Source organism: Macaca fascicularis, chromosome 12 (genome assembly GCF_037993035.2).
Source record: "Macaca fascicularis isolate 582-1 chromosome 12, T2T-MFA8v1.1".
Classification (NCBI taxonomy): domain Eukaryota; kingdom Metazoa; phylum Chordata; class Mammalia; order Primates; family Cercopithecidae; genus Macaca; species Macaca fascicularis.
The window spans coordinates 67,455,611-67,470,423 of NC_088386.1; the positions used below are offsets into that span (position 1 = coordinate 67,455,611).

The 14,813-nt window shown below is 42.8% G+C and overlaps 2 protein-coding genes across 11 annotated transcripts in view; one reads left to right on the top strand and one right to left on the bottom strand.

The window, feature by feature from the left end:
* The window catches only part of SLC25A12 (solute carrier family 25 member 12), a 227,991-nt gene that overhangs the window by 134,693 nt on the left and 78,485 nt on the right, over positions 1–14,813 (bottom strand). The window lies entirely within an intron of this gene.
* The window catches only part of HAT1 (histone acetyltransferase 1), a 68,033-nt gene continuing 63,771 nt past the window's right edge, over positions 10,552–14,813 (top strand). For all 3 annotated transcript variants that reach the window (XM_005573474.4, XM_045367262.2, XM_074009457.1), the window contains exons 1-2: positions 10,552–10,637; positions 13,662–13,766. In XM_005573474.4, the coding sequence (XP_005573531.1) occupies positions 10,631–10,637; positions 13,662–13,766 (112 nt within the window). In that variant the 5' untranslated portion in view covers positions 10,552–10,630. The remainder of the gene's footprint in view (positions 10,638–13,661; positions 13,767–14,813) is intronic.

Consider the following 14,813-nt stretch of genomic DNA (forward strand, 5'->3'; position numbering starts at 1 on the left):
TATTCCAAACAGGACTCTGGATCTGGGAAGATGACAGTTTACGTTTAGTGTTTGAGTGTTCGGGTGCTTAATTGATTGAAGGGTAGAGAGAAGGAGGGTAAGCTCCTGATGGGGAATAGCTAGACTTTCTTTGTTGTTTTTTTTTTTTCCTTTTTGAGACGGAGTCTCGCTCTGCCACCCAGGCTGGAGTGCACTGGCGCGATCTCGGCTCACTGCAAGCTCTGCCTCCCGGGTTCACGCCATTCTCCTGCTAATTTTTTTTGTATTTTAATAGAGATGGGGTTTCACAGTGTTAGCCAGGATGGTCTCTATCTCCTGACCTCGTGATCCCCCCGTCTTGGCCGACCAAAGTGCTGGTATTACAGGTGTGAGCCACCACGCCCGGCCAATAGCTAGACTTTCTTAGAGCTTGGTAAGAAAGTTAGAATCTAATCTGAGTTAAAATTGTCTAGGGAAATCCAGAGCTACTGGTGGGCTTATCTCCAAGAATACTCCCATGTCCCAGGAAATTGTCTCTTTAGAGCTATTGTACCAGGGATACAATTTACTGTGGCAAAAGATCACCTCTTGGAAATTGTGTTGCTTACTCACCCTTGGCCACAGCTAGTCCCTGGTGACATTTCAGAGAGAAAGGCCTGTGTTACACACGTGTTGGTAGTAACAGGTTAAATGTGGATGAGGCAGTTTTTAGTTCCTGATTCTAATCACATGCTTAAGGATGTTTTTTAAAGCAAAGAAACTTAGCAGTTTTCAATCCCAAGAGCCATGAAATACTTGAACAAAAGTGAAAGCTTAGTTATTTGGGAGGAAAATTATGTTCTTGGTATTACTACATAGTCATTTAACCAACATTTAATAGGTGTCAACCATATGTCAGACACACAGTGACTTTCTCTGCAAAGTAAAGGCAGCAAATTGGCCCTTTCTACAACATGAACGGAGAAGAAAAAAAGTAGAAAACCAGAACCAATTTGAGAGACTTGGGCCATAATATCAGCTTATCAGTTTCTTACTGAGTAACCTCAAGCAAGAGTGTGAAATTAAGTCAGGGACCTTCACGGGTGCACAAGTGATCTACTGGGATATAAAGTATTAAAAATGCAGCTAGGCACAGTGGCTCATGCCTGTAATCTCAGCATTTTGGGAGGCCAAGGCAGGCAGATCACTTGTGGTCAGAAGTCTGAGACCAGCCTGGCCAACATGGTGAAATCCTGTCTCTACTAAAAATAAAAAAGTTAGCTGGGGCCGGGCACGGTGGCTCATGCTTGTAATCCTAGCACTTTGGGAGGCTGAGCTGGGCTGATCACTTGAGGTCAAGAGTCCAACCAACTGGCCAACATGGTGAAACCCAATCTCTACTAAAAGTACAAAAAATTAGCTGGGCATGGTGGCACGTGCCTATAGTCCCAGCTACTCGGGAGGCTGAGGCAGGAGAATTGCTTGAGCCCGGGAGGTGGAGGTTGCAGTGAGCCAAGATCGTGCCAGTGCACTCCAGCCTGGGCAACAGATCAAGACTCTGTCTCACACACACACGCACACAAAAAGCCGGGCATGGTGGTACGTGCCTATAATCCCAGCTACTCAGGAGGCGGAAGGCTGAGGTGGGCCGATCCCTTGGACCTAGGAGGCAGAGGTTGTAGTGCGCTGAAATCATGCCTCTACACTCCAGTCTGGGCAACAGAGTGAGACTCCATCTCAAAAAAAAAAAAAAAAAAAAAAGTATTAAAAGTGAATATTTACAATCTTTTTTGTCTAAAAAATAATTAATGGTAATATTTAATATGTGAATTAACAGTAGTAAAAAGCATAAATTTTTAAGGAGCTATGACCAGAAGTTGTTATACATATGTGTGCCAAATAAAAATGTATCATAATGACTAGATTATCTGATTTCTAAAGCCACTTGGCTCTAAAATTCCTGATTCTGTATTATTCAACTGCCTCAGTTTCTCTTAAACTATATTAAAAAATAAAATCCTGTCTCTACTAACATTGACTTCCTCACATAAAACAAAATTTAATTTTGAAAAGATTTAAAAAAGCAAACCTTTTATTCTTTAAATGCATCCTATCCCTATCGACTCACCCTTCTTACCTGATAAAGCAGGTTCTCTTTGTGTCATATGGTGCCAGTCAGTATGACTCATTCTTCCTCTTAATTCATTCAACAGATCGGCAAAGGGACTGGCCCTGTGTTTATGCGATTAATGAAGTTAACCTTAAAGTCTGGATTCCCCTAGAAAATTTTTGAAAACAATCTCTTTAATTTTCACTAACCTGCACAGTGGTTGATTTAGCTTGTTGACTTCATATAGTCCCTCAGAATTCTAATTTGTAAAGAGAATTAGAGAAAACACTACCATAAAACTACACTTTATTTTTATTCTTTTAAGGTTTATGAACTAAACACTGAACTAGCACCATTATGTAGTTGGTATAAACCTTGTTACTTTGTGTGTCCACATCATGGGAAGTTAAAACTCCTGCTGTACATAGCGATATAGGTAAATAGGTTACAAAGGAGTTGACTGAAAAACAACCCATTAAAATGACAGATTTCACAACAAGGTGAATATATTCTTAATATTACTGAACTATAAACTTAAAAATAGTTAACATGGTAATTTTTATGTTATGTGTTTTTTTACATTAAAATAAAGTCAATGGCCTGGTGCAGTGGCTCACACCTGTAATCCCAGCACTTTAGGAGGCCAAGGTGGGTGGATCACCTGAGGTCAGGAGTTCGAGACCAGCCTAACCAACATGAAGAAACCCCATATCTACTAAAAATACAAAATTAGCTGGGTGTGGTGGCGCATGCCTGTAATCCCAGCTGTTCAGGAGGCTGACACAGAAGAATCGCTTGAACCCAGGAGGCAAAGATTGCGGTGAGTTGAGATTGTGCCATTGAACTCCAGCCTAGGCAACAAGAGAGAAACCTCATTTTAAAAAAACAAAAAACAAAAAAACATATTGACTAGGCCGGGCATGGTGGCTCATGTCTATAACCTTAGCACTTTGAGATGCCAAGGTGGCCAGATCACTAGAGGTCAGGAGTTGGAGACCAGCCTGGCCAACATGGTGAAACCCGTCTCTACTGAAAATATAAAAATTAGCTGAGTGGTGGGCACCTGTAGTCCCAGCTACTCAGGAGGCTGAGAGGCAGGAGAATCGCTTGAACCTGGGAGGCAGAGGTTGCGGTATGCGGAGATTACCACTGCACTTCAGCCTAGGCAACAGAGCGAGACTATCTCAAAAAAAAAAAAAAAAAAAAAAACGGGAGGAGGGGCGCAGGGAGGGATTGGGTGTGATGGCTCACGCCTGTAATCCCAGCACTTTGGGAGGCTGAGGCGGCCAGATCACTAGGTCAGGAGATCAAGACCATCATGGCTAACATGGTGAAACCCCGTCTCTACCAAAAAACCAAAAAACAAAAACAAAAAAAAAACCACACACAGTACAAAAATTAGCCAGGCATGGTGGCACACGCCTGTAGTCCCAGCTACTTGGGAGGCTGAGGCAGGAGAATGGCTTGAGCCTGGGAGGCGGAGGTTGCAGTGAGCCAAGATCGTGCCACTGCACTCTAGCCTGGGCGACAGAGCCATACTCCGTCTCAAAAAAAAAAAAAAAAAAAAAAATTGACTAAAATAATAAGTCAGTTTAAAATGCATATTTATAGTCATTTTTTTTTTTTTGAGATGGAGTCTCACTCTGTGGCCCAGGCTGGAGTGCAGTGGCCGGATCTCAGCTCACTGGAAGCTCCGCTTCCCGGGTTCACGCCATTCTCCTGCCTCAGCCTCCTGAGTAGCTGGGACTACAGGTGCCCGCCACCACACCCGGCTAGTTTTTTGTTTTTTTTTTTTTTTGAGACGGAGTCTCGCTTTGTCGCCCAGGCTGGAGTGCAGTGGCCGGATCTCAGCTCACTGCAAGCTCCGCCTCCCGGGTTTACGCCATTCTCCTGCCTCAGCCTCCCGAGTAGCTGGGACTACAGGCGCCCACCACCTCGCCCGGCTAGTTTTTTGTATCTTTAGTAGAGACGGGGTTTCACCATATTAGCCAGGATGGTCTCGATCTCCTGACCTCGTGATCCGCCCGTCTCGGCCTCCCAAAGTGCTGGGATTACAGGCTTGAGCCACCGCGCCCGGCCCTTTTGTATTTTTTTAGTAGAGACGGGGTTTCACCGTGTTAGCGAGGATGGTTTCGATCTCCTGACCTCGTGATCCACCCATCTCGGCCTCCCAAAGTGCTGGGATTACAGGCTTGAGTCATCGCGCCCGGCCTATAGTCATAATTCTTTTTACCACCTTTCAGTATTATTTCTTTTGTATCTAAGTAATATTGATAAAGTGTTCTTCATCCTCCCCTCACCCTGAAGCTCTTCTACTACATCAGGAAACAGCAGCAAAAACAATGAAAAGTAATGGCCATTTTTGTTGGCTAAAACTGGAAAAGAATTAATACTTAAGGCCGCGCATGGTGGCTCATGCCTGTAATCCCAGCACTTTGAGAGGCCAAGACAGGTGGATCACCTGAGGTCAGGAGCTCAAGACCAGTCTGACCAACATGGTGAAACCCCATCTCTACTAAAAATACAAAAATTAGCTGGGTGTGGTGGAGCATGCCTGTAATCCCAACTACTTGGGAGGCTGAGGCAGAAGAATTGCTTGAACTCAGGAGGCAGAGGTTGCAGTCAGCCAACACTGCACCACTGCACTCCAGCCTGGACAACAAGAGTGAAATGCCATCTCAAAAAAAAAAAAGAAATAATACTTAAAATAGCATTTTAATGATAGAATGTATAATATCACAGTTATTATTGTATTACCTACCCAAAGTAGACAAATACATAATTAGTGCCATTTTAATAAATTAGTTTCCAAAAGTAAAGCAGGTATCACTGCACAGTCATTTTGAAAACAGGTATAATAGTTATAATGCTCATTATTTTGGCTAATCTTTGCTTGTAAATAATGACAAAATGCAAAACGGAAAATATTAGTTTTCAACTAATTGTTCCTAGTTTTGATTAAATGGCTTCCCTTAGAGTCTGTGTACCATATGTCGAATGTAGAGAAGAGGGTAGGGAATTAGCAACCATGTCTAAAAACCTCCAAAAAGATGGATAAGTTTCTTTCTTTTTTTTTTTTAAGACGGAATTTTGCTCTAGTTGCCCAGGCTGGAGTGCAATGGTGCAATCTTGGCTCACCGCAACCTCCGCCTCCTGGGTTCAAGTGATTCTCCTGCCTCAGCCTCCCAAGTAGCTGGGATTACAGGCATGCACTACCACGCCTGGCTAATTCTCTATTTTTCTTAGAGATGGGATTTCTCCATGTTGGTCAGGCTGGTCTCAAACTCCGGACCTCAGGTGATCTGCCCACCTCGGTCTCCCAAAGTGCTGGGATTATAGGTGTGAGCCACTACGCCCAGTCAGATGGATAAGTTTCTAACTGTGAAAGAAACCATTACATCATCATTAAAAGAGACAAATGGTATTAAAGAAGAAAGAAAACTCATTAGTCTGGGTGCAGTGGCTCACGCCTATAATCCTAGCACTTTGGGAGGCCAAGGAGGTAGATCACTTGAGGTCAGGAGTTCGAGACCAGCCTGGCCAACATGGTAAAACCCCACCTCTACTAAAAAGACAAAAATTAGCTGGGCTTGGTGGTGGGTGTTCACTGTAGTCCCAGCTGCTCGGGAGTCTAAGGCAGGAGAATTGCTTGAACCTAGGAGGCAGAGGTTGCAGTAAGCTGAGATCACGCCACTGCACTCCAGCCTGGGCAGACTCTGTCTCCAAAACAAAAACAAAAACAAAAACAAAAAACCTCATTAATCCCCATATCTAAATTCCCCCTAAAGGCAACTATAGTTAAGTTTGTGAGGGATGCTTTCAGATGTTTTCTGTTTATATAAAATACATTTTTATACAAACAAAATAACATATATTTTGTAATTTATTTTTTAACTTATTGTATCGGAGATAGAATATATTAGCTAGCCCCTTGTGCTAGTTTAGGCTATTTTCAATTTGCCAGTGAAAATAATACAGCATTGAACATCTTTGTTTTAGTGTATCTTTCCATTTCTGTGAAATAGTTTTGCAGTACAAATGTGAAACTATTGTTGCCTCAAAGGATATACAAATTGAAAATTTTGTTACATTTGTAAAAATTTGTTAAAATTTCTAAATTGCCCCTCAAAAGGTACTAATTTATACACCTATGGGTAGCGTATTAGAGTTAGAAAATAAAAACTGTTGGTAATTTTTGTGTATTTAGGATATTCCTCTTATAGTAGTTTTCAACATGAGCTGGTCCATTTTTCTTTTCTTTCTTTTTTTTTTTTTCTTGAGACAGACTTGCTCTGTCGCCCGGGCTGGAGTACAATGGCGTGATCTCGGCTCACTGCAACCTCCGTCTCCCGGGCTCAAGCAATTCTCCTGCCTCAGCCTCCTGAGTAGCTGGAATTACAGGCGTATGCCACCACACCTGGTTAATTTTTGTATTTTCAGTAGAGACAGGGTTTCACCATGTTGGCCAGGCTGGTCTTGAACTCCTGACTTGATGTGATTTGCCTGCCTTGGCCTCCCAAAGTGCTAGGATCACAGATGTGAGCCACCACACCCAGCCTATTTTCTTTCTTGTATCCCATTTGGAAGTCATGTAGTCATGTAGGATAATGGTTTCTGGATAATTGCTTTGGGAACTGAAACTCATAACTTTACCCTCATTAGCACTATAAGCTAAAAAAATGAGCTAACTACTGTTACTTGTCTGTGTTAAGGTATGTATTTTGAAATGAAGACACATTACATACATGCATTTTTCTTTTAGGTCTTAGATTTCCTGCATCAATTTTCTGATGACCATTTTTTTTTTTTTCTTTTTGAGACGGAGTCTGTCTCCCAGGCTGGAGTGCAGTAGCACAATCTTGGCTCACTGCAAGCTCTGCCTCCCAGGTTCATGCCATTCTCCTGCCTTAGCCTCCTGAGTAGCTGGGACTACAGGCACCTGCCACCACGCCCAGCTAATTTTTTGTGTTTTTAGTAGAGACGAGGTTTCACCGTGTTAGCCAGGATGGTCTCAATCTCCTGACTTTGTGATCCGCCTGCCTCTGCCTCCCAAAGTGCTGGGATTACAGGCGTGAGCGACTGCACCTGGCCTGATGACCATATTTTTTACGCCAAATTTTAAACTATTCTGGAGGTTTCAAAGCAAGATAGTGAAATTTATCAGTCCATGTGAACTTGAGCCTGTACCAACACATGGTTGCTGCTTCATACCTAATAGTGTAATATGGCCCCTTTCTCTGAAGAAAATGCCTTTGCCAAATCTCCCTTACTACAATAAATGTTATCATAGTAATACCACTTCATACCTACATAGAGTTTTAGAGTTTACAAAGCTCGTTCACAAATATTCCGTTTGGTTTTTACAACAACCCAGTGTGGTGACTGGGCAGTACTATTATCTCCACTTAACAGATGGAACAAGGTTGAACAAGCATGAAGTAGTAGAACTGGGACTAGTAGAGCACTAAATTTCCCACAAGATATGTTGTCTCTTCCATATATATGAGGACAGCATATTCCTTTTGTAGAAATTTTATTTATTCCATGATTGTAATAGTCACTTTCTTAAATTCCCTTTAGAACAAAGTAAAATATAAGTTAAAAAAAAAAAAAAAAAGAAATCCCTACAAAAAAAGAGAATGTTTTTTCCTTTTGGATAATTTTACCACTACCTTTCCAAAATAAGTCATTCTTTTATCTTCTAGGTAAACTGTACCAAAACATCTATTCTGTAACATTAAAAAAATATATGTGAGGATGGACGTGGTGGTTCACGCCTATTAGCCCAGGATTCTGGGAGGCCAAGCTAAGAGGATTGCTTGAGGCCAGGAGTTTGGGACCAGCCTGAGCAACATCCTGAGATTCCATTTCTATCAAAAAACAAAAAAATTAGCTGTGCACAGTGGCACACATTTGTAGTCCTGGCTATTTGGGAAGCTGAGAGGCAGGAGGATCTTTTGAGCCCAGCAGTTGGAGGCTGGAGGCTGTAGTGAGCTATGATTGCATCATTGCAATCCAGCCTGGGTGAGAGTGAGACCCTATCTGAAAAAAAAAAAGTGAACCTCTAATACGAGGACAATATAAAACCTCAATTTTGCAAGCAGATCACATTAAATGCTAGTCACACAATGTATCAGTAAGTTTCATCATATTTTTTCCCTACAACCATAATATCACAGGACTAATAATCTGTGATATACCACAGTTAAAATGTAATTCTTCTTGATTTCTTATAAAGAACATAATTGCTTTTGATCAGCAATTGATCCATAGATACGGTGATTTCAGAAAGAAATGATGAGTCTTGCCGTTTTGAAAAGAAAAGATTTTTTTTTTTTTTTTTTTTTTTTGAGATGGAGTCTCACTCTCTTGTGCAGGCTGGAGTGCAGTGGCGCTATCTCAGCTCACTCCAACCTCTGCCTCCTGGGTTCAAGTGATTCTCCTGCCTCAGCCTCCCAAGTAGCTGAGATTACAGGCGCATGCCACCAAGTCTGGTTAATTTATTGTACTTTTTAGTAGAGACAGGGTTTTACCATGTTGGCCAGGCTGGTCTTGAACTCCTGACCTCAGGTGATCTGCCTGCCTTGGCCTCCCAAAGTGCTAGGATTACAGGTGTGAGCCAACGTGCCTGGCCAAAAATGATTATTAAAGAAAAAGATTGTTTTCCTTTTTTGACCCATAATGTCATTAGTCCCATTGATTTCAGTTTTCTGTCTTAACATTATGACTGTAATTTCTTGTGTATCATTAGGTTTCAAGAAAAAGGATCTGGCCGGGCGCGGTGGCTCACACCTGTAATCCCAGCACTTTTGGAGGCCAAGACAGGCAGATCATCTGAGGTCAGGAGTTTGAGATCAGCCTAACCAACATGGAGAAACCCCATCTCTACAAAAAGACAAAATTGCCAGGCGTGGTGGCGCCTGCCTGTAATCCAAGCGACTCAGGAGGCTGAGGCAGGAGAATCGCGTGAACACGGGAGGCGGAAGTTGTGGGGAGCCGAGATTGTGCCATTGCACTCCAGCCTGGGCAACAAGAGCGAAATTCCGTCTCAAAGAAAAAAGAAAAAGTAAAAAAGAAAGAAAGAAAAAGGATCTGGGCATTCTCAGTACCTTTTCTGATCTTTATCTTCGGGAAAGCCATCTCTCTATCGTTCAGCAAATAAATACTGGGCTGAGTATCTGATGAACTGCACTCTGCATAGGTTGCATTCTGAGAGAGAACTTGGGCAGTTTATCTTTTCTGGGATTTGGTTTCCTTATCTCTAAAATGAGAAGGCGTGTTACTTCTAGACCATCATCCCAAGGGTCCATTTTAGCTTTAGCATGCATCAGTGTAAAACCTGTTAACAAATATTTGTTGAGAGAAGGAATTCTGGTGTATAGCCAACATTGTGGGAATATTTGTGGATACCTAAACAGTGCTTTATCCTCTGGGCAAAACAGTTCCAACAGCTACTAAATACTAACAAGGCCTACGGCTAAAATCAGGTAGCACCTTGTGATGTAATTCAAACCACTAGAACATGTGGCATGCAAGACTACATCAGGCCACTTAGGTATTTATTAGTTAACAATTTATTTATTTATTTATTTATTTTTGAGACGGAGTCTCACTGTCTCCCAGGCTGGAGTGTAGTGGCGCAATTTCGGCTCACTGCAACTTCTGCCTCCAGGGTTCGAGCGATTCTCCTGCCTCAGCCTCCCGTGTAGCTGGGATTACAGGCGCCCGCCACCATGCTTGGCTAATTTTTGTATTTTTAGTAGAGACGGGGTTTCACTATGTTGGCTACGCTGGTCTCGAACTCCTGACCTCAGGCAATCTACCTGCCTCGGCCTCCCAAAGTGTTGGGATTACAAGCGTGAGCCATCGCGCCTGGCCTAGGTAACGATTTTTCCGCGTTTAAATGATTGCCTACTGACCTGAAGAGTGAAAGCGGAGTACCTAAATATCATACTGTATACGTTAAAAACAGGGGAGAAAGGAAAAAAGATGTTAAAGTTTACAGCAAAATGAGAAACAAAGGAGGAAAATAAGTGAAAACTTCTTCCGAAACTGAGACTCAACCTCTACATTTTACCCTAGGTAAAATCTTACCTAGGGTAAAATTGCCCACAGGTCTCAAGTGTTTGGATGCACTGTCCAGGCCAAGAGGAAAGATTTTCAGCCAGTCTCCAAAACATCTCAGGGACGGGTAAGGAAAACAGGCGTAAACTGTCTGTATTGATCAAATCAACCCCAGAGAAACTTTCCTAGGGCCGGAGAGCATCTCAACCGCGAAGGTTCATTTGCGGCCTCCTTCTCCACTTCAGGCCTGCAAAGCGGCCGACAGCATTCGCACTGGCTAGGCAAATCGCACAGCTAACGGCCCGTGCAGACTTCTCCGCGTTAGCCCCGCCTCCTGAGGCGCTTCCGCCGCCGGGCTCCTGGACACGCCTCCTTTAATTGGCTAACGTCACGCTGGGAGTGGGCGGAGACAATGTGTCAGACTGTGCGGTCACTTCCGGCCCGGGAGCGCGCGGGTTGATTCGTCCTTCCTCAGCCGGGGGTGCTCGTAGCTCGGAAATGGCGGGTAAGTTCCCGGGAAAAGTTTACCAAGGGGAGGAGGCGGCCAGATCTGGGATAGAACGCTGAGACGGTGGTGACAATGCCCGCCTGGAACTTTCGGGCTGTAGCCTGGGTTCCAGAAGGCCTGCTTGGGACCGGAAGCGCGGAACTCTCAGCCCAGCAGCTCCCTGTTGGCCGCGGTCCGCGCCCCCGCCCCCAGCTGCTTGGGGTTCTGCGCCTTTTGCGAGCACCCCGGCCCCTACCGAGGGCCGAAGAGGCCGGGGGAAAGCGTCAAGATTTGAGCTTGTAAAATGCCACATGCCTTGGGGCCTGTTTCTCTTCCCATTCCTTTTGTCCACTGCTGCTTGCTTCAGATCTTGTACATCTGGTCCTGTTCCCGCCAGCTGATTTTAATGCTCAGATCTCCTCCTCTTCCAGGTCTCCGTCTACCTTCCAATACAGTCAACTTCTGAGCTAGCGCATTGCTGACTTGCCCTGCTCTAGCGCTCCCACTTGGATCTCGACTGACTTCATAATCGTCTCCTTAATCTCTCACACTTTAGTATTCCGAGGATCGTATTTAGATGCCTTTTGAGAAAGACTTTGTTCCTCAACTCCTCCCTTCTCTTTTAGGGTTGGACTACTATAATACAATTCTCTTGAGTACATTCTAGCGTCCCTTCAACTTACAACATTTAATAATGTATAATTGCTATTACTTTGTACGTGTATTAAGGCTGTTTTGGTGTGATTATTTTTTTCGATTACTTATCTTTTGAAGTTATGGACAGTTTCTTTTTCCTGAGACAGGGTCTCTCTCTCTGTCGCCCAGTCTGGAGTGCAACAATCATAGTTCCCGGCAGCCTCCAACTCCTTCTACGCTCAAGCTATCCTCTTGCCTCAGCCTCCCGAGTAGCTAGGACTACAGGCATGCACCACAACATTCGGCTAAAAAAAACACTTTTTAAAAACCTTTTAGAGAGGGGGTCTGGCTGTATTGCGTCAGGCTGGTCTGGAACTCTTGGCCTCAAGCCATCCTCTCGCCTCTGCTTCTCACAGTGTTAGAATTACAGGATTGGGCCACTTCGCTGGCCTCTGTTGCTTTTATCATCTCTTTACAGGGCATTCCTCGTAGTCTCCATTTTTATGGATATGTGGGATAGATGAGCTGTTGTGTGAGCTCTAGAGATGTTCAAAGAAGGACTTTTCTACCAGATAGAAATTGTAGGATCTTGAAGTACAACAGAAGAGGGAGGACATACGTTAAGAATTACATCTAAATTCGAATTTGGGGCCCATCATTTAGTAGTTGGATGCCCTTCAACTCAACCTCTTTCTAAGCCTGAACTTCTGAATATAAAGTGGAGTTGATATAATACCTACTTACAGAATTGTGCGGATTAAGCTAATATATGATTTCGCAGGTTAAATTTTGTTGCTTACATTCCTCAAAGTAAATTCTGTAATCTTAGTTCTGTAGATTAGGGTCAGCGGGATTAAGTAATGTACTCTAGTTCACTGAGCTCACTAGCTCAGTAAGTGTGTGAAATAGTCAGAATCCAGAAATTCTGACTCCAAACTGTTAATCTATACTGCTTCAAGTCTCCCATTTTCTGTGTGTGTGTTTTAACCCCTTATTGAAGTTCATAGCACATCTAGCACATCATTGTACCCATTTTTACTTTTTGCTTATGGCTTTTTTCTGCCTGAAATTTTACTAATTTTTTTTTTTTTCGGAGACTCTGAGTCTTGCTCTGTCACCAGACTGGAGTACAGTGGTGCGATCTCCTCAACCTTTGCCTTCCAGATTCAAGCAATTCTTCTGCCTCAGCCTCTGGAGTAGCTGGGACTACAGGCGCGCACCACCACGTCCAGCTAATTTTTGTATTTTTAGTGGAGATGGGGTTTCACCATGTTGGCAAGGATGATCTCCATCTCGACCTCGTGATCCCCCTGCCTTGGCCTCCCAAAGTGCTGAAATTACAGGCGTGAGCCACCGCGCCCGGCCCATTTTTACTAATCTTTATATTCATTTTGTCAGGAGATTTGTTACCTTGAAAGTTTCTTTTGATAGTGATATCTTCTAGTGTTATTTATTATATATATTATTGAGTAACCACTTTGTAGTAAAACTACTTTATTGTGCCAGTAGCTCACAGTTTATGACTTTAGGCACACATGATTTTTAAATATTTAATACAGTGGAAAGATGTTTTCTTTGTGCCCCTGTTCCTCTTCCTTCTTTCTTACCTAGGGTAACTGTGGTTACCAGATATTTGTGTATTCTTCTTGAGACATTCCATGCATTATCATTTCCTTATCTGAAGCACTCTGGTAGACTTTTTCCAATACTTAAAATGAAATTCTGTCATAATTATCAGAGGACATTCTCATTTTGCTTTTTACATCTTATAATGAAAAAGACGACTTAGGTATAAATCTTAGCAGATTATTTGTATTAGTAAATGTTCAGAAATGTTAGTAATCTATCATGTTAATTTTCAGGTTTATTCATTTATATTAAGTATGCCTAGTTTATAAACTTGTATCTCAAAAGTGATTTCTTTTTCTGTTTTGTAATGAGGCACCTTTTTTTTTTTTTTTGAGACGGAATCTTGCTCTGTCGCCCAGGCTAGAGGGCAGTGGCGTGATCTCAGCTCACTGCAGCCTCTGCCTCCCGGGTTCAAGAGATTCTTCTGCCTCAGCCTCCCAAGTAGCTGGGATTACAGGCACCTGCCACCGTGCCTGGCTAATTTTTGTATTTTTGGTAGAGACGGGTTTCACTATCTTGGCCAGGCTGACCATGAACTCCTGACCTCGTGATCCACCCGTCTCGGCCTCCCAAAGTGCTGGTATTACAGGTGTGAGCCACCGTGCCCGGCTGGCATTCTTAATACATTTATTTAAGAGTATGTGGAGAATGACTTGTGCTTTTATGATCTGTCAGCATGTTTTAAATCATACCCCTATTCCACTTCTAATAACCCTATTGTAAGTTGGACGATTTAAATCACTTCCAATTAAACGTTTTAAAAACCTTTTCTCTTAGGATTTGGTGCTATGGAGAAATTTTTGGTAGAATATAAGAGTGCAGTGGAGAAGAAACTGGCAGAGTACAAATGTAACACCAACACAGCAATTGAACTAAAATTAGGTATGTATGCCATTTCTAAGTAATATTATGTACATACTGTGTGTATATATATAATCTTTCATTTTAAATTTGAAGTAAAATTTTATGTAAGAGCAGTTATTTATGCAAATGTATAGTTTTCTGCATTTATTGAACATACTCAGATTTTATTCAGTCTTGATTTATGTCATGGAAGGGGTAGACGTTTGAAAGGTGACAGAATTTTATGTAAAAAGGAAAGACGGTGGGGCAAAAAGTAGTAAGTATGTATAGTTTCAGCTTCTTAAAAATATTTTTAACGTTTTTGCCTGTAAGAATAATAAACAATAGCAAACATTGGTGAGGATGTAGGAAAAAACACTTGTATATTGCTGGTGGGAATGTAAAGTGATACAACTACTTGGGAAAACAGTTTGGCTCTTTTCTTTGTCTTTTTTATTTTCTTTCCTTCCTTCTCTTCTTTCCTTTCCTCCCCTCCCCCCCTTTTTTTCTTTTTCTCTTTCTTTTTTAAAGAGACAGGGTCTCACTCTATCACCCAGGCTGTAGTGCCATGGCATGGTCATAGCTCACTGCCACCTCCAACCCCTGGCATCAGGCAATCCTTCTCCCTCAGTCTGCCAAGTAGCTGGGAGACCATAGGTGTGCACCACCGAAGCCTGGCTAACTTTTATAAATTTTTTTTTTTTTTTTTTTTTTGAGATGGAGTTTCGCTCTTGTTGCTCAGGCTGGAGTGCAGTGGTGCAGCTCACCGCAACCTCCACCTCCTGGGTTCTAGTGATTTTCCTGCCTCAGCCTTCCAAGTAGCTGGGATTACTGGCATGCACCACCATGCCCGGCTAATTTTTTGTATTTTTAGTAGAGACAGGGTTTCTTCATGTTGGTCAGGCTGATCTCGAACTCCCAACCTCTGGTGATCCGTCCACCTCGGCCTCCCAAAGTGCTGGGATTACAGGCATGAGCCACCACTTATAAATTTTTTCATAGAGATGGACTTTACGTTTCTGTGTGTCCAGGCTGATCTTGAACTCTTGGCCTCAAGCAGTCCCCTGGCTTGGCCTCCCAAAGTGT